General features: G+C 46.9%; 1 protein-coding gene across 12 annotated transcripts in view; it reads left to right on the top strand.

Annotated features, from left to right (window-relative positions):
• IMP3 (IMP U3 small nucleolar ribonucleoprotein 3) overlaps nucleotides 1-18,113 on the top strand; it is a 76,688-nt gene that overhangs the window by 40,932 nt on the left and 17,643 nt on the right. For 4 of the 12 annotated variants that reach the window (XR_013395160.1, XR_013395162.1, XM_077938050.1 and 1 more), the window contains exons 2-3: nucleotides 9,135-9,297; nucleotides 13,255-13,399. Coding sequence is in view for 7 of the 12 variants with exons in the window: in XM_077938050.1 (XP_077794176.1) it covers nucleotides 9,140-9,297; nucleotides 13,255-13,399 (303 nt within the window). In the remaining 5 variants the exon portion in view is untranslated. Of the gene's footprint in view, nucleotides 1-3,654; nucleotides 4,345-4,387; nucleotides 4,446-4,982; nucleotides 5,062-9,134; nucleotides 9,298-13,254; nucleotides 13,400-18,113 lie in introns of those variants that run through there. The other 8 variants (XR_013395159.1, XM_028851160.2, XR_013395161.1 and 5 more) reach the window with 5 other exon arrangements.

Below are 18,113 nucleotides of genomic sequence, written 5' to 3'. Positions count from 1 at the left end.
AGTGGTGCAATCTCAGCTCACTGCAGGCTCCACCTCCCAGGTTCACGCCATTCTCCTGCCTCAGCCTCCTGAGTAGTTGGGACTACAGGCGCCTGCCACCACACCCAGCTAATTTTTTGTATTTTTTAGTAGAGACGGTGTTTCACCATGTTAGCCAGGATGGTCTCCATCTCCTGACCTCATGATCCGCCCGCCTCGGCCTCCCAAAGTGCTGGGATTACAGGTGTGAGCCACTGCGCCCGGCCCATAACTGACTTTACTGTCCTACAAGTTGTCTCCAAGCGGCCAATGAGAAGCACTGGTCCTCAGGATGACTTAGACAGTGCATGGCCTTGGCCTTTAACAACATCGAGTTAGGGAGGAAGTTGTTCCCTTTCCTATTTTCTCTCAGATCTAATAAACCTCAAGGGGAAAGTCTTGGCTGGGGACTAGACTAGGACGCATGTATAATTCTTGCTAATTTCCCCTATTTTTTGAGTAATAAACTGGCCAGGCATGGGGCTTACACCTGTAATCCCAACACTTTGAGAAGCCAAGGCAGGAAGATCTCTTGAGCCCAGGAGTTCAAAACCAGCCTGGGCAACATAGCTAAACCTCGTCTCTAAAAAAATAAATTAGACTGGGCCTGGTGGCTCCAGCCTGTAATCCCAGCACTTTGGGAGGCCAAGGTGGGCAGATCACCTGAGGTCAGGAGTTTGAGACCAGCCTGACCAATGTGGAGAAATCCCATCTCTATTAAAAAATACAAAATTAGCCAGTAATGGTGGTTTATGCCTGTAATCTCAGCTACTCAGGAGGCTGAGGCAGGAGAACTGCTTGAACCCAGGAGGTGGAGGTTGCAATGAGCTGAGATTGCGCCATTGCACTCCAGCCTGGGCAACAAGAGTGAAACTCCGTCTCAAATAAATAAATAAATAAATAAATAAATTAGCTGGGTGTGGTGGCATGCAGCTGTAGTTCCAGCTACTTGAGAGACTGAGGTGGATCACTTGAGCCCATGTGATTGAGGCTGCAGTGCGCTATGATCACACCATTGCACTCTAGCCTGAGCAACAGAGTAAGACTCCATCTCAATAAAAAGAGTAACAAAATGTCCAGGTTTTATTTCTAGATTATATCTTAATCCAGCTACTTCCTATCACATCCCCCAACATACTTTCATGCCAGGTCTGCTCACTGACTTCCAGGCCTCCACACTTAGTTGCCTACATTCAGTTCTCTACCAAGCAGCCAGTGAGAGCTCACTAAAGCCGGAATCTGCTATCTCATAACTATTTAAAAACCCTCATCTGCGGACAGGCATGGTGGCTCATGCCTGTAATCCCAGCACTTTGGGAGGCCAAGGGGGGCGGATCACCTGAGGTCAGGAATTCGAGACCAACCTGGCCAACATGGTGAAATCCCATGTCTACTAAAAATATGAAAATTAGCCAGGCATGGTGGTGCATGCCTGTAATCCCAGCTGCTCAGGAGGATGAGGCAGAATTGCTTGAACCCGGGAGATGGAGGTTGGAGTGAGCAGAAATCATGCCACTGCAGTCCAGCCTGGGCGACAGAGGAAGATCTGTCTCAAAAACAAAAATAAAGCCCCTCTGCAGCCCCCCCCAAAAAAAACCTCTTCAGCAATGGAGGTAAAATCCAAACTCCCCACTGTGGCCTGCAGGCCCTTACCTGCCCCTGTGTCCCAGCTGCCTCTGTGATCTTACCGCCCTCCACTTCCTCTCTGGGCTGGACACCTTCCTGCTCTCAACCTCCTCTTCTCTAGGTAAGGATTCTCCTGCCCATGGGCAACTAGAAGATTTTAAGGGATACACAGATTCCACTTTAATGTCATTGAATAATAGAGTGAGAAAGTGGTTCTTCTCTCTTCTGTCCTCTTTGAATTTTTCTGATTACATCAAAGAAAAATTCTATTAGTGTGACTCCTTATCACTTCGACACTTGCTAATCTCTGATTTTTATAAAGTCTCCAGACTTACAGCTTTCTGCAGACATCCACATCTATCTAGCAAGATTATATTAGGTTGGTGCCATTAATTTTAATGGCAAAAACTGCAATTACTTTTTTTTTTTTGAGACGAGTTTCACTCTTGTTGCCCAGGCTGGAGTGCAATGGCACCATCTTGGCTCACCACAACCTCTGCCTCCTGGGTTCAAGCGATTCTCTTGCCTCAGCCTCCTGAGTAGCTGAGTACAGGCATGCACCAGCATGCCCGGCTAATTTTATATTTTTAGTAGAGACGGGGTTTCTCCATGTTGGTCAGGCTGGTCTCGAACTCCTAACCTCAGGTGATTTGCCCGCCTTGGCCTCCCAAAGTGCTGGTATTACAGGCATATGCCACCACACCTGGCCAATGTTGCCCTTTTAAATACATGTAGTCAGGCTTTTTTTTCTTAAATTAATTGATTTAAAGCCGTTAAGCACAGTGTGTGTATGTGGCCAACATTCTGAAGCTGAGATTCCAGAGGTAGCCCCTTCTGAAACATCCACTGGCTCTAAATGAACCCCTGGGCCAGGTGCTTTGGTTTTTGTTTGTTTTGAGACAGGGTCTCCAGGCTGAGTGTAGTGGCAGAATCACAGCTCACTGCAGCCTTGACTTCTGGGGCTCAAGTGATCCTCCCACCTCAGCCTTCCAAGTAGCTGGGATCATGACTCACACCACTACACCTAGCTAATTTTTTTTTGTAGAGACTGGATTTTGTCATGTTGCCCAGGCTGGTCTCAAACTCATGGGCTACTTCCACCTTGGCCTCTCAAAGTGCTGGGATTACAGGCGTGAGCCACTGTGCCTGGCCTGGTTTTGTTTTGTTTTTTCAGTGATACGGGAAGTTATTCAGCTAAGTGAGGAACTAGAACCTTTCTCCTGGACCTCCATGCATGAATTTGGGAACTTCTTTCTCAGTCTTAGTCTATTTTCCTCCAACGTTTAGGGTCTTTGTTCTCTTCTGTGCAGTCCTGACCATTAGATGTGACCTCCGTGGTTGTAAGGGATGGTTGTTTGGATACAAAATACCTAATATCCTGTGTGTCAAAATTCCCTAGTGAAGTCAGGCTCTGGGCTTCTCTTTTTTTGTCAGTCTCATAAATCAGGCAGACATGAGCTTTTATTCGTGGATGCACCAAATAAATACCCTAGTGGACAGATTTGCTCAGCCTGGCCACTGAAAGAGCCACCTAAATAAAATCTCAGGTCCAAAAAAATTGGCCTTCAAGGGCCCCAGCACCCTTTTTACCAGTCTAGTAGTAGCCTTTCATCAGCCTAATTTCCTGTTATTTTTAGTCTGAATGTATGGTGTAATGTGCATGAAATACACAAGTCCACATCTTAGCATTCCCTGGACTAAAAAATGTGCCAAAGGTGGATACTTTGCTTCTGTCATACGTTAGTAGTCAACTTCTCTATACATCAAACATTCAGCAAATTCAAACATTTTCCTTGAAAGTTTTGTTACTTTGGCCAAATTACTTAACCTCTCTGAGCTTCAGTGTGTCTACTTCTTCGTGTCATGATTGAGAGTTAATATCTACTGGCTTAAAAAAGAAAAAAAAGGAAAAAAAAATTAAATGAGATGATGGGTGTGAAGCAGGGTGTGGATGAATGTAAGCATTCAATAAATATTGTTTTAAAATTGTAATCTCAGCCGTCCCGACTTGCAGAGGCTACACCCTGGTAGGACTGAATCTCCTAAATCTCTGCCGCTTCCCCTAATCTCTTGCACCAATTCAATCATTCCTTCACCCAGGGTCTACTGAGCACCATCCCTTATGCTGGACTCTGGCTACTTAAGTAGGAATCAAGCCAGGTCCCTGCCATTACTCAGCCTGCAGCCGAGTGAGAAAGAAGCTGGCAATAGCAGCAAACAGGCAATAATCGGGGTATGTTTCTGCTTTTGTAAGGGCAAGTGGGGGAGCGAAGGTCTGTGTCTGAAACTTGGGTGTGAGGGGTTAGGAGGAGTAATCCACGCAATTGGCACTGTCCGTTTAAAAGGACGGGCGCAGGAGGGGGAAGGGGACTCCAGGTGCAGCCCTAAGACCCGGGAGCATCTGCGGGAGGCGGCAGGACCCAGGGCCTTGAATGCCGGGCCACAAGATCAGCCTCCTCCCATTGGCGAAAGGAGCCCCGAGAGCTTGTGCTCAGGAGGGAGGCCTCGGCCTGGTCAAGTCATCTTGCAGGAAGGGTCCCGGACAGTGCAAAGCAAATGCAGGAGGGCCCCCACCCTAGCCGTTGGGAAATGCGCCAGCCGTTGAAGGCGGAAGTAACGGCCTGCAGGCAACGGAACTCCCAGCGTTCGCAAAGTAGGGAGGAGCCGGAAACTCAGGGCTCGAGGCCTGTGGGCCCAGCGGTGCGGCAGCCGCTAGGGGGGGCGGGCCCAGCTCTCCCAGGGCAGGTGATTGGTCGGTCCCGGTGGCGGCAGCGGCGCGTGCGACGGTCACCTCGGTTTGGGTGAGTCCCTGGGTTCGAGCCCGGGCCCCGCCAGCTGCCGAGTTGCCTCTCGGTGCCGGGCTGTGACTCCCTGTGGCCGGCCCCGCACTCTGGCCCCCCGGGGCGTCATCTGGAGGGGTAGAGCCAGGCCGGGGACTCCTTTTGGGAGAGTTTCCGTTCTTCTATTCCGTACTGTCCGGCCAGGACCCTTCAGGGACTTTTGTGGGGCAGGGGTGAATCACGCATGGCCTAGATGACCCCATGCCTAGAAAAAGGCGGTGCGGGGCGGTGGCGGCGCGCACGGCCGAATGGAGCAGATAGGGTCCCCGGGGTTGGAGCCCGGTAGCAGGGGTAGGGAAACGCGGAGGCTGGCAGGATGTGGACCCAGGGAACGCGAGGCGGGGGCGCCGGATGGGAAGACGCGAAGGAGGGGGAACGGATGGGGGAAGGGGCTAGACAGGGAGGGAGGGTGGAGCGTGGGCGGGGCCTGGTGGGGTCGTACTTTTGGGAGTTGGAGGCGGGGGATAATGGTGGAGAATAAAACCACCTTGGGCTAAGGTCCGAACACTTGGAGGCAGCACCATCCAAGGAATGGGTTGAAACAGCAGGAGCTCGCCAAGAACAGCCTTGAAGGAAGGTAAAGGAACCGCCCCAGTATCCAGGACATCAGCTTCAAAGGTTGTGTGGTTCTTGGCAGAGCGGGAGCCCACACCAAGATAGTGCATGATAGGCCTAGTAAAGGTGCTTTGGATTTGGTCATTACTTTGGTAATGAACTGAAGACATAATGACTTTAAAAATTTTTTTATTATGAAAGATTTCAAACTTACACAAAAGTACAGAAAAGTAGAGACAATAGCATATATACCATTATGGATGATTTGAATAACATACCATATGAATCCCAAGCACTCATCATGAGGCCTCAGTCACTCAGGAATGGCAATCCCTGGTTGCACTGCAAAGATATTAAGACATGCCTCAGGCCGGGTGCAGTGGCTCATGCTTGTAATTCGAGCACTTTGGGAGGCTGAAGCAGGCGGATCACTTGAGGTCAGGAGTTTCAGACCAGCCTGGCCAACATGATGAAACCCCTTCTCTACTAAAAATACAAAAATTAGCCGGGCATGGTGGTGCACGCCTGTAATCCCAGCTACTCAGGAGGCTGAGGCAGGAGAATCACTTGAACCCAGGAGGTGGAGGCTGCAGTGAGGCGAGATCACACCACTGCCGTCCAGCCTGGGAAACAGAGCGAGACCCTATCTCAAAAAAAAAAAAAAAAAAAAAATGCCGGGCGTGGTGGTTCACGCCTGTAATCCCAGCACTGTTGGAGGCCGAGGCGGGCGGGATCACGAGGTCAGGAGATCGAGAGCATCCTTGCTAACACGGTGAAACCCCGCCTCTACTAAAAATACAAAAACAAAAGTAACCGGGCGTGGTGGCGGGCGCTTGTAGTCCCAGCTACTCAGGAGGTTGAGGCAGGAGAATGGCGTGAACCCGGGAGGCGGAGCTTGCAGTGAACCGAGATCGCACCGCTGCACTCCAGCCTGGGCGACAGAGCCAAGACTGCGTCTCAAAAAAAAAAAAAAAGACACATCTTAAATTCACACTGATAATAGGCTAATCTTATCTACTAAAAAGTTCCTTTTATGGCGGGGCGCGGCGTCTCACGCCTGTAATCCCAGCACTTTCGGAGGCCTAGGCAGGCGGATCACCTGAGGTCAGGAGTTCGAGACCAGCCTGACCAACATGGAGAAACCCCATCTCTACTGGGAAAAAAAAAAAAAGTACAAAATTAGCCAGCCGTGGCAGCGCACGCCTGTAATCCCAGCTACCAGGGAGGCTGAGGCAGGAGAATGGCGTGAACCCAGGAGGCGGGACTTGCAGTTAGCTGAAATGGTGGGGTCGCACTCCAGCCTGGGTAACAAGAGCGAAACTCTGTCTCAAAAAAAAAAAAAAAATTTCTTTTATGTTTAAAGGTTATAGAGTTTCAGTTATTCAAGATAAAAAGAGTTCTGGAGAGTTCTGCACAGCAGTGTTGAACATACTTAAGTTTACAGAACTGTACACCTAAAAATGGTTAAGATGACGAATTTCATGATACGTGAATTTAGCCACAGTTTTTTTTTTTTTCATTTTACAGACAGGGTCTTGCTATATTGCTCAGGTTGGCTTCAAACTCCTGGGCTCAAGCGTACCTCCTGCCTCAGCCTCCAGAGTAGCTGGGACTAAAGGCAAGCACAACTGCACCTGGCAAACCACAATTTTTAAGTTCCTTTTAAATTAAACAAAATCGACCAGGCACAGTGGCTCACGCCTGTAATCCCAGCACTTTGGGAGGCCAAGGCGGACGGACCACGAGATCAGAAGATCGAGACCATCGTGGCTAACACGGTGAAACCTTGTCTCTACTAAAAATACAAAAAATTAGCCTTGTGTGGTGGCAGGCGCCTGTAGTGCCAGCTACTCGGGAGGCTGAGGCAGGAGAATGGCATGAACCCGGGAGGCAGAGCTTGCAGTGAGCCGAGATCGTACCACTGCACTTCAGCCTGGGCGACAGAGCGAGACTCCATCTCAAAAAAATTAATTAATTAAACAAAATCTAATGTTTCAAATGAAGAAAAAGATCTGACTTCACTTGGGCAATGGAAAGTAACTCACTGGCCAAGTAGAGGGCTATGGAGTTGTATTTTTCACTGTAGAGGCTCTGGAATGAACCTGTTGATTTTGGTGCTGAGAGCACTGGACCTGGCCTGGGATGGAGGTTAAGCACTGGAGGTGCCCTCTGGTTTACACTAGAACCAGAGGGTTGGGCCAGCCCAGCAGTGCGAGTCAGATTTCTCCCAAATGTTCCTGTTTTCTTATAGTCTAAGGCTCACAGGAGTGTGAATAAAGTGTGAATTCACCTTTCTCCCCACTCCCATTCTTTAGGGTCCACCTGAAGTGGGAAGTCTGTTTTCAAAATGACATCTACTTGTCTTGTTTCCCTAATGTACTTTATGTAAGTTCTTCACACTACTGGCGCATTGGTGTTACTTGTTAAGCAGCCCTCCACATCCTAGCTCTTTTCCAAGTGAGTCCCACATAAGTAACCCTGAAACCTTCTTTCTGCCCACCTAAAAACAAAACAAAACTAGACTATGAGGAAGTAACAGCCAGATTTTTTAAAAATAAAATATAATTTAAAATAATTTTTTACTTTTTTATTTAAAAAGTAGAGACATAGCCTCACTACATTGTCCAGGTTGGTCTTGAACTCCTGGCCTCAAGTGATTCTCCTGTCTTGGCCTCCCAAAGTGCTGGAATTACAGGCATGAGCCACCATGCCTGGCTAGAGTTTCTTTTTTCTTTTGAAGTCTTGCTCTGTCGCCCACGGTGGAGTACAGTAGCACGATCTCGGCTCACTGAAACCTCCGCCTCCCAGGTTCAAGCGAATCTCCTACCTCAGCCTCCCGAGTAGCTGGGATTACAGGTGCCTGCCACCACGTCCAGCTAATTTTTGTATTTTTGGTTTTTTTTGTTTGTTTGTTTGTTTGAGACGGAGTCTCGCTCTGTCGCCCGGGCTGGAGCGCAGTGGCCGGATCTCAGCTCACTGCAAGCTCCACCTCCTGGGTTTATGCCATTCTCCTGCCTCAGCCTCCTGAGTAGCTGGGACTACAGGCGCCCGCCACCTCGCCCGGCTAGTTTTTTGTATTTTTTTAGTAGAGACGGGGTTTCACCGTGTTAGCCAGGATGGTCTCGATCTTCTGACCTCGTGATCTGCCCGCCTCGGCCTCCCAAAGTGCTGGGATTACAGGCTTGAGCCACCGTGCCCAGCCAATTTTTGTATTTTTAGTAGAGATGGGGTTTCACCATGTTGGTCAGGCTGGTTTCAAATTCCTGACCTCATGATCCACCCACCTCAGCCTCCAGTAGTGCTGGGATTATAGGCGTGAGCCACTGCGCCCAGGAAGTTTGGGGTTTTTGACTCCTCTTGTCTCCTCCAGGGACCCTAGAACCAGTGTTTCCTCTGGAACTAAATTTTCATAATATGAGTTGACACTTAGTTGAGAATTAAATAAATTAATTCAATTTACAATTGAATAAAGTAATTAAGTGAATTAATTGAAATTAATTCAATTAAACAGTTGAATAAACTGCATAGAGAGTTACATTGGTTAATGAGTGGTGGCTATTCAGGAAACTATAGAGGAACTGCTCAGAAAAGGCGGGGCGCAGTGACTCAAACCTATAATCCCAGCACTTTGAGAGGCTGAAGAGGGAAGATTGCTTGAGCCCAAGAGTTCAAGACTAGCCTAGGCAACATAGGGAGATCCTGTCTCTACCGATAAATTATAAAATTGGCTGGGTGTGGTGGTGTACACCTGTGGTCCCAGTTACTGGGGAAGCTGAGGTAGGAGGATCGCTTCACCCAGTAGATTGAGGCAACAGTGAGCTATGCTTGCGCCACTACACTCCAGCCTGGGTGATAGAGAGGACACTGTCTCAAAAAAAAGAAAAAAAGGAAATATCTGTAGGAAAATAATGTTATTGCTAATATATGACTAATTTACCCTTTAAGTTCCTTTTTTCTCATGGAAACAATTGTGATTTTGCATTAAGTTAATGTTTTTTCAGGAATGTGGACATCATTATGTCATAACTGCATAACTGCCTGTATACAGGAGATGATATGAAATGAATGAACCATTTTCTTACGTTTTTCTTGTAGGGAAGATGGAAGAGTTGAGTCAAGCCCTGGCTAGTAGCTTTTCTGTGTCTCAAGATCTGAACAGCACAGCTGCCCCACACCCCCGCCTATCCCAGTACAAGTCCAAGTACAGTTCCTTGGAGCAGAGTGAGCGCCGCCGGCGGTTACTGGAACTGCAGAAATCGTAAGGAAGCTTTAACTCCTTGGCTTCTTTCTCTGGGCTAGGAGCTGTGAACCATTCCGAAGGCTCTAGGCTTGTCTCTACAGAGTCCCCCTTCAAAGTAGACTTTTTGTTGGCTGGCTGATCTTCTTGCCCACAGATTGGGATTCGGAGGGGTAAATCCTGGCAGAGTTAGGTTTCTTTCTTTTTTTTTTGAGACAGAGTCTCGCTCTGTCGCCCAGGCTGGAGTGCAGTGGCGCGATCTCCGCTCACGGCAACAAGCTCTGCCTCCGGGTTCACGCCATTCTCCTGCCTCAGCCTCCCGAGTAGCTGGCACTACAGGCGCCCACCACCACGCCCGGCTAATTTTTTGTATTTTTTAGTAGAGACGGGGTTTAGCCAGGATGGTGTCCATCTCCTGACCTCGTGATCCGCCCTTCTCGGCCTCCCAAAGTGCTGGGATTACAGGCGTGAGCCACCGCGCCCGGCCAATAGGTTTCTTTTATACCCAGAGCTTAGGAGATGAGGAAGTAGGGAGAGACCAAACTTTTAAACCGAAAGCTCAATTATTTGGTTAAGTTTTTCTTTTTTTTCCTGGCAGCTGTACTGAGCTCTGTGGTTTAGGAACTTGTGAAAGCCACGCCCAGACTTTCACTCCCCACATTTCCTGGGATGCTTGTGTTTGGCTTCTGTACTCTGAATGCTGGTATTGGTGTGGTCTTCCCATCTGCCGTCAGCCCATATGTTTCTGTGGCACTCTTGGGAGTTCAAGACAAATAATTTCTAAGGGAATCTGAGGAAATGTCTTCCATACACTTAATTCTAAGTGCCAAGATGGGCAAACAGGGAAATAGGGCAGGATAAGAGTGTTTAAGGCTGAGCTGCTCTGAAGGTGGGGCCGATTCTTATATTCTCAGTGCAGCATGGGCCTCTTCTGGGTCATAAATTAAGGAATTAGGGATCAGAAGAAACTACTAACAGCTGCATAGTTTCCATACAGTCTGCATTTTGCCCAGTGTTGCATCACTGGTTGTGTTTGGCAGAGATGGTTGGTTCCCTGTGGCTCTGGGTGGCTTTGCAGAATACATTTCCAGATCATTCCTCTCCCCATTTTTAAAAATGTAGTTATCTTTGAATAGGTAATACATTTATATGATTGAAAATTTAAAATATACAGAAGAGGCCAGGTACAGTGGCTCACGCCTGTAATCCCAGCACTTTGGGTGGCCGAGGCGGGTGGATCACCTGAGGTCAGGAGTTTGAGACCAGCCTGACCAACATGGCAAAAAACTGTCTCTACTAAAAATACAAAAATTAGCCCGACATGGTGGTGCACGCCTATAGTCCCAGCTACTTAGGAGGCTGAGACAGGAGAATCACTTGAACCCGGAAGCTGGAGGTTATAGTGAGCCAAGATCGCGCCACTGCACTCCAGCCTGGGCAACAGAGCTAGACTCTCTCTCAAAAAAATAAAATAAATGAATTGAAGAGTATATGGTGAAGTCTTCTTCCCATTTCTGTCCCATAGCTATCCAGTTCCTCTCCTGTATTATTAGTTTCTTGTGTATCCTTCCAAATATATATATATATTAGACAGGGTGTCACTCCGTTGTTCAGGCTGGAGTGTGCAGATCCTGGCTCACTGCAGCCTCAACCTCCCAGGCTCAAGTGATCCTCCCACCTCAGCCTCTGAAGTAGGTGGGACTACAGGCACACTCCATAGCACCTGGCTAATTTTTTAATATTTTGTAGGTATAGGGTCTCCCTCTGTTGCTCAGGCTGATCTTGAACTCCTAGGCTCAACTGATCCTCCCACCTTGACCTCCCAAAGTGCTGGGATTTCAGATGTGAGCCACTACGACCGGCCCTTCTGAAGATATTCTATGTATATATGAGCAAGTGTGTGTGGTAATATATGTATAAAAGCTTTTTTTTTTTTTTTTTGAGACGGAGTCTCGCTCTGTCACCCAGGCTGGAGTGCAGTGGCCGGATCTCGACTCACGCAAGCTCCGCCTCCCGGGTTTACGCCATTCTCCTGCCTCAGCCTCCCAAGTAGCTGGGACTACAGGCGCCCACCACCTCACCCGGCTAGTTTTTTTGTATTTTTTAGTAGAGATGGGGTTTCACCATGTTAGCCAGGATGGTCTCGATCTCCTGACCTCGTGATCCGCCCGTCTCGGCCTCCCAAAGTGCTGGGATTACAGGCTTGAGCCACCGTGCCTGGCCTTTTTTTTTTTTTTTTCTTTTAAACTCTGTCACCCAGGCTGAGTACTGTGGCATGATCTTGGCTTACTGCAACCTCAGCCCCCCAAGTAGCTGGGACCACTGGCACAGGCCACCACACCCAGCTAATTTTTGTATTTTTGGTAGAGACAGAATTTCACTATGTTGCCTAAGCCAATTTTGAACTCGTAAGCTCAATGGTCTGACCAATTCACCCTCCCAAAGGGCTGGGATTACAGGCAGGAGCCACTGCGCCTGGCCTTTTTTTTTTTTTTTTAAACACAAGTAGCAGTATACTATATACTGTTCTGCACATTTATTTAGTGGTGTTTTGGGGGAGAAATTCTATATCAGTTCATAAAGTACCACATCATTCCTTTTTCATGGTGCCAGGTATTCCATGGAATGGATACTTCATAATGCCATCTAGCCAGTCCTTCCTGATAGGCGTCTGGGCAGTTTTCTTCTTTTGTGATGACAGACAATGCTCAGGAAATAACCACAGGCAGACTTTCTTTCACACATGTACAAATATACCAGCTCTTTTATTCTCGAGATAAAAGACCATTGTCCATTGTGCTTTCATATGTTCTCTCTGGTGTGTGCCTTTTTGTAGTGAGCATGAACATGTATGTGTTTAAGAGAAACCAGCTGTGTTGGTTTCACTGCCTCAGTGGTGGAATTCTTGCCTTAGCATTGAAGAAATCAAGTGTGGGAGGTTATGTGGTATTTCCAAATCACTTTGAAACAATTAGGTTCCAAAAAGTTCTTTTTTTTTCTATTCAGTTTCCCAAACTTTCTAGCATGTGTTGTTTTAAAACAAGATAATGATAAAGGGAAACAAATAAATAAAATATATTAAATTGTAAACTAAGTGGCCTTTTTTGAAAGTTAGACAGGAACTGGAGAAAGACCAGGCTTCTGAGAAAGCTGTATAAGCTGGGCACATACATACACCTACAGTCCCTACAAAAGAAAAAGTTCTCTTTAAAAACAAAAAAGATGTATAAAGCAGAAATCTCCAGAAGCTGTCCTTGCTTTAGACTTCTCACTACATCTCAGTGGCTCTTCTCTTCCATCCCTGGGGTCTTTGGATGAGCTGTCTGCTAGGCAGGAAGGTGTCACCTCTCATCTGGGGTGGGATGGGGTAGGGGTGAAATTAGCCTTTCCAGCTAGTGAACCTTGGAAATTTCTTTAGATATTTTATTTTGCATTCTTAGGAAACTCTGAGGAAGACTGAGTGTATTCAGAGGGGGTTTCCCTATTTAGGATTTTGAGGGGGCAGTCACTGGTTTAGCCTTGCAAAGGAGATTCCATCATTTCTTACTTCCACCAGAATCCCTAAGCTGCTCCCAAATTTGGAGCTTTCGAATTAAATGTGTCGCATTATAGGGCATCTTCCTAGAAGACATAAAGACCTGCCCTGGCCAGACGTGGTGGCTTGTGCCTAATAATCCCAGCACTTTGGGAGGCTGAGGTAGGCAGATCACTTGAAGCCAGGAGTTTGCGACCAGCCTGGGCAACATGGTGAAACCCCATCTCTACAAAAAATACAAAAATTAGCCAGGGGTGGTGGTATGTGCCTGTAGTCCCACCTACTCCGGAAGCTGAGGTGGGAAGATCACTTGAGCCCAGGAGGTCGAGGCTGCAGTGAGCTGAGATTGCACCATTCCAGCCTGGGCAACAGAGTGAGACCCTGTCTAAAAAAAAAAAAAAAAAAAAAAAAGATCTGTCCTTATGCCTTTTTTTTCCTTCCAGCAAGCGGCTGGATTATGTGAACCATGCCAGAAGACTGGCTGAAGATGACTGGACAGGGATGGAGAGTGAGGAAGAAGATAAGAAAGATGATGAAGAAATGGACATTGACACTGTCAAGAAGTTACCAAAACGCTATGCTAATCAAGTAAGTGGTCCAGAGAAGATTAGACCCAACTAATCTCACTCCCTTTACTATGCAGTCAAAGCCCACTGAAATAAATGCTGTCATAAAGAGAGGAGAATGAGGCAGGGAAAAGGAATAGGAACTGCAAAGAACATGCCAATGTACATAGAGCGTATGGGATGATAAGAAGAGATGGCTTACTGTGCTATGGACTGACTAGGAATCACTGATAGAGTCTGTGGGTGGTGGGGTTTGGGAACTATTAGTCTATGCTGTTACCAAAGGCTGCCAGCCCACTGCAGAAAGTCCCTGAGCTATTGATATAGTAACAGACTCCTTGTCCTTGTCATTTTTTTTAGTTGTCACTGCACAACTGTTCTGGATGGGGCCTGCCCAGACTACCACTGACTCCTTCCACTTCTCTGGGTGGTAGAATCTTTCCCAGGCAGTGTGCTATGAGGCCAGTTTTGAAATTTCACACTCAGGCGGTGGCAGGTGGGAAGTATAGCTGCTCTTGAATAAAGCGAGCCTGCCCAGCCACCCCAGACCAGCCAGTTGGCCAAGGTGAGGTTCAGGCCATGAAACAGCAGATCACTATAATAAACCTGACTCAGTGCCCTTTTAGATCCGGAGAGGAAACCAACATGGCTGTGGTACCATAGGGAAAGAAGCATGGGGAGAGACTGTTCTTGTGTTCCAGGCAGCTCAGGTATTTCAGGAAGCAGGGTATGGGTCCAAGTTGGGAGAGAGGTCTACCCTGCTATTATATACTTGCGTCTAGAACCCAAGTATCTTGTCATCTCAGAATTCTCCCCTGCCTGGGCCTGAGTGTGGTGGCTCATACCTGTAATCTCAACACTTTGGGGGGCCAAGGTGGGAGGATTACTTGAAGCCAGGAGTTCAAGACCAACCTGGCTAACATAGTGAGATCCCCATCTCTTTTTTTTTTTTTTTTTCGAGATGGAGTTTCACTCTTGTTGCCCAGGCTGGAGTGCAGTGGTGCAATCTTGGCTCACTGCAGCCTCTGCCTCCTGGGTTCAAGCAGTTCTCCTGCCTCAGCCTCCTGAGTAGCTGGGATTACAGACGCCTGCCACCACTCCCGGCTACTTTTCTGTATTTTTAGTAGAGACAGGGTTTCTTTTTTTTTTTTTTTTTGAGACGGAGTCTCGCTGTGTCACCCAGGCTGGAGTGCAGTGGCGCGATCTTGGCTCACTGCAAGCTCCGCCTCCCGGGTTTATGCCATTCTCCTGCCTCAGCCTCCAAGTAGCTGGGACTACAGGTGCCCGCCACCACGCCCGGCTAGTTTTTTGTATTTTTAGTAGAGACGGGGTTTCACCATGTTAGCCAGGATGGTCTCGATCTCCTGACCTCGTGATCCACCCGCCTCGGCCTCCCAAAGTGCTGGGATTACAGGCTTGAGCCACCGCGCCCGGCCTAGAGACAGGGTTTCACCATGTTGGCCAGGTGGGTCTCGAACTCCTGACCTCAGGTGATCCACCCCACCTCAGCCTCCCAAAGTGCTGGGATTACAGGCGTGAGCCACTGCTCCCGGCGAGACCCCATCTCTAAATAAAAAACAATGGAATATGGTTCTTGCATGCACTCCCACAGCCCGTTTCTTTACCCCAAATACAGTATAGATAACATCCTCTGTGACAAAGTACAATTCAGTTTTGTTCAGTAAGCGTTATTGAAAGACCTGCTCTGTGTTAAACTATGCTATGACATGGGAAGATAGATGTGGAGCAGAAATAGCCCCTGTACTCCTAGAATAGGTGTAGAAGATGTTTTGTGCTATCAAAAAGTAACACAGTGAAACCCTGTCTCTACTAAAAATACAAAAAAAAGTTAACCGGGCGTGGTGGCAGGCGCCTGTAGTCCCAGCTACTTGGGAAGCTGAGGCAGAAAATCGCTTGAACCTGGGAGGCGGAGCGTGCAGTGAGCTGAGATCACGCCACTGCACTCCAGCCTGGGTGACACAGCAAGACTCCATCTAAAAAAAAAAAAAAAGTGAGATTCCAACCAGGGAGGAAGGAGGGGGCGTGAAATCAGAGAAGGGTTCATGGAGGAAGAGGCAGCCTTGAAGGGTAAGTAGGACATTAATATATAGAAGTGCAGTGCATTTTAGGGCATTCCAGGCAGTGGGAACAAACAGGCTGAGCACGAGGCCCAGAAGCGGGAAAGGAGTATATGGTGTGCCCAGGAGCAGTTTGCAGTCCAGTTAGGGTGGAGTGGCATAGAGTTAGGGGAAGGAGTATGGCAGAAGAGGAGATGTAACAGGCCTCAAAAATATGTGTAGGGGCCGGGCACAGTGGCTCACACCTGTAATCCCAGCACTTTGGGAGGCTAAGACCAGGAATTCGAGGCCAGCCCGGCCAACGTGGTGAAACCCCATCTATTAAAAATACAAAAATTAGCCAAGTGTGGTGGGTGCCTGTAATCCCAGCTACTCGGGAGGCTGAGGCAGAAAATCACTTGAACCTGGGAAGTGGAGGCTGCAGTGAGCCGAGATCATGCCATTGTACTCCAGCCTGGGTGACAAAACTATAGTCCATCTCAAAACAAACAAACATATATATATATATATATATATATATATATATATATATATATATATGTGTGTGTGTATATATATATATATATATGTAAATATGCAGGGAGGCCAGGTATAGTATCTCACACTTGTAATCCCAGCACTTTGGGAGGCCAAGGCAGGAGGATTGCTTGAGGCCAGGAGTTTGAGACCAGCCTGGGCAGCATATGAAGATCCCATCTCTATAAAAAATAAATAAAATAAATAAAAAATAAATGTTGCCAGATAGAATAGAAGAACTTAGCAGTGGACTGGATATGAGAGGCAGTATAAGAAGTGGTCAAGGATGTAAGCTTTGAGGTCACATAGATCTGATCTCAAAGCTAGGCTCTGTGTTGACCTTAAGCAAGATATTTTAACCACTCTAAGTCTTTGGTTTCTTATCTGTAAAATAGGGGATAGTAATAGTACTTATCACACAGGATTGGTAGGAGGATTAAATGAAATAATGCTAATGTACCTTAAATACCTAGTCCAGAGCCCATAACTGCCCCACAAGTATTAGCTGCTACGACTATTTTTTAAACAGTTATATTGAGATATAATTCATATACCATACAATTTGCCTATTTTTATTGTGTAGTTTAATGTTTTTGAATAAAGTGAGCCTGCCCAGCCACCCCAGACCAGCCAGGGTGAAGTTCAGGCCATGAAACAGCAGATCACTATAATAAACCTGACTCAGTGCCCTAGTGTAGTCACAAGACTGTGCAACCATCACCACTATTTAATTCTAGAACATTTTCCTTATCCCCAAAAGAAACCCCCATACTAATTAGTGTCACTCTCCATTCTTCCCTGTAGCCCCTAATCACTAATCTACTTTCTGTGCCTATTCTGGACATTTCATAGAAAGGGAATCATATAATATGTGGACTTCTGTTACTGGCTTCTTTTACTTAGCATGAGGTTTCCAAGGTTCATCATGTTGTACCATGTATCAGTACTTCACTCCTTTTTATTACCAAATAATATTCCACTGTATGGATAGACTACATTTCGTTTATTCATTCTTCAGTTTATGGCTATTTGAGATGCTCCCACTTTTTGGCTGTTATGAATAATGCCATTTTTATTTGATTTTTAAATTTATTTTATTTATTTATTTTTTTGAGGTAGAGTCTCACTCTGTCATCCAGGCTGGAGTACAGTGGCATGTTCTTGGCTCACTGCAGCCTCCATGTCCTGAGTTCAAGTGATCCTCTTGCCTCAGCCTCCCTAGTAGCTGGGATTACAGTGTGTGCGCCATCACACCCAGCTACTTTTTATACTTTTAGTAGAGACGCGGGTTTCACCATGTTGACCAGGCTGGTCTCAAACTTGTGACCTGAGCTGATCCACCCACCTTGGCCTCCCAAAGTGCTGGGATTACAGGTGTGAGCTACTGCACTTGGCCAAATAATGCCCTTATTAACATTCATGTACTACAAGTTTTTGTGTGAGCATATGTTTTCATTTCTCTTGTGTATATATCTGGAAGTGGAATTCCTGGGTCTATATATGATAACTCTGTTTAACCTTTTGAGGAAGTGCTAGACTGTTCTCCAAAGTGACTCCACTACTTTACATTCCCACCAGCAACATGTAAGTATTCCAATTTCTCCACAGCTTTGCCAACACTTGTTATTGTCCATCCTTTAAAGTATAGCCATCTTAGTGGGTGTGAAGTGGTGTCTTGTGGTTTTGATTTGTATTTCCCTAGTGACTAATGATGTTAAACATATTTTTTTTTTTTTTTTTTTTTGAGATGGAGTCTCGCTCTCTCGCCCAGGCTGAAGTGCCATGGCACGATCTCAGCTCACTGCAACCTCTGCCTCCTGGGTTCAAGTAATTCTCCTGTGTCAGCCTCCCAAGTAGCTGGGACTACAGTCCCCTGCCACCACATCCGGCTAAGTTTTGTATTTTTAGTAGAAATGGGGTTTCACCATATTGTCCAGGCTGGTCTTGAACTCCCAACCTTGTGATCTGCCCACCTCAACCTTCCAAAGTGCTGGGATTACAGGCGTGAGCCACTGCGCTGGCCTGATGTTAAACATGTTTTCTTGTGCGTGTTGGTTATTTGTATATCTTCTTTGGAGAAATGTCTATTCAAATCCTTTGCCCTTTGCCCTTTTTTTTTTTTCTTCTTCTTTTTAGACGGAG

This window comes from Macaca mulatta, chromosome 7 (assembly GCF_049350105.2).
Source record: "Macaca mulatta isolate MMU2019108-1 chromosome 7, T2T-MMU8v2.0, whole genome shotgun sequence".
In the NCBI taxonomy this organism is placed as follows: Eukaryota; Metazoa; Chordata; class Mammalia; order Primates; family Cercopithecidae; genus Macaca; species Macaca mulatta.
Note: the sequence above shows the minus strand (reverse complement) of the source record. Positions and strands in the feature narration are given on the sequence as shown.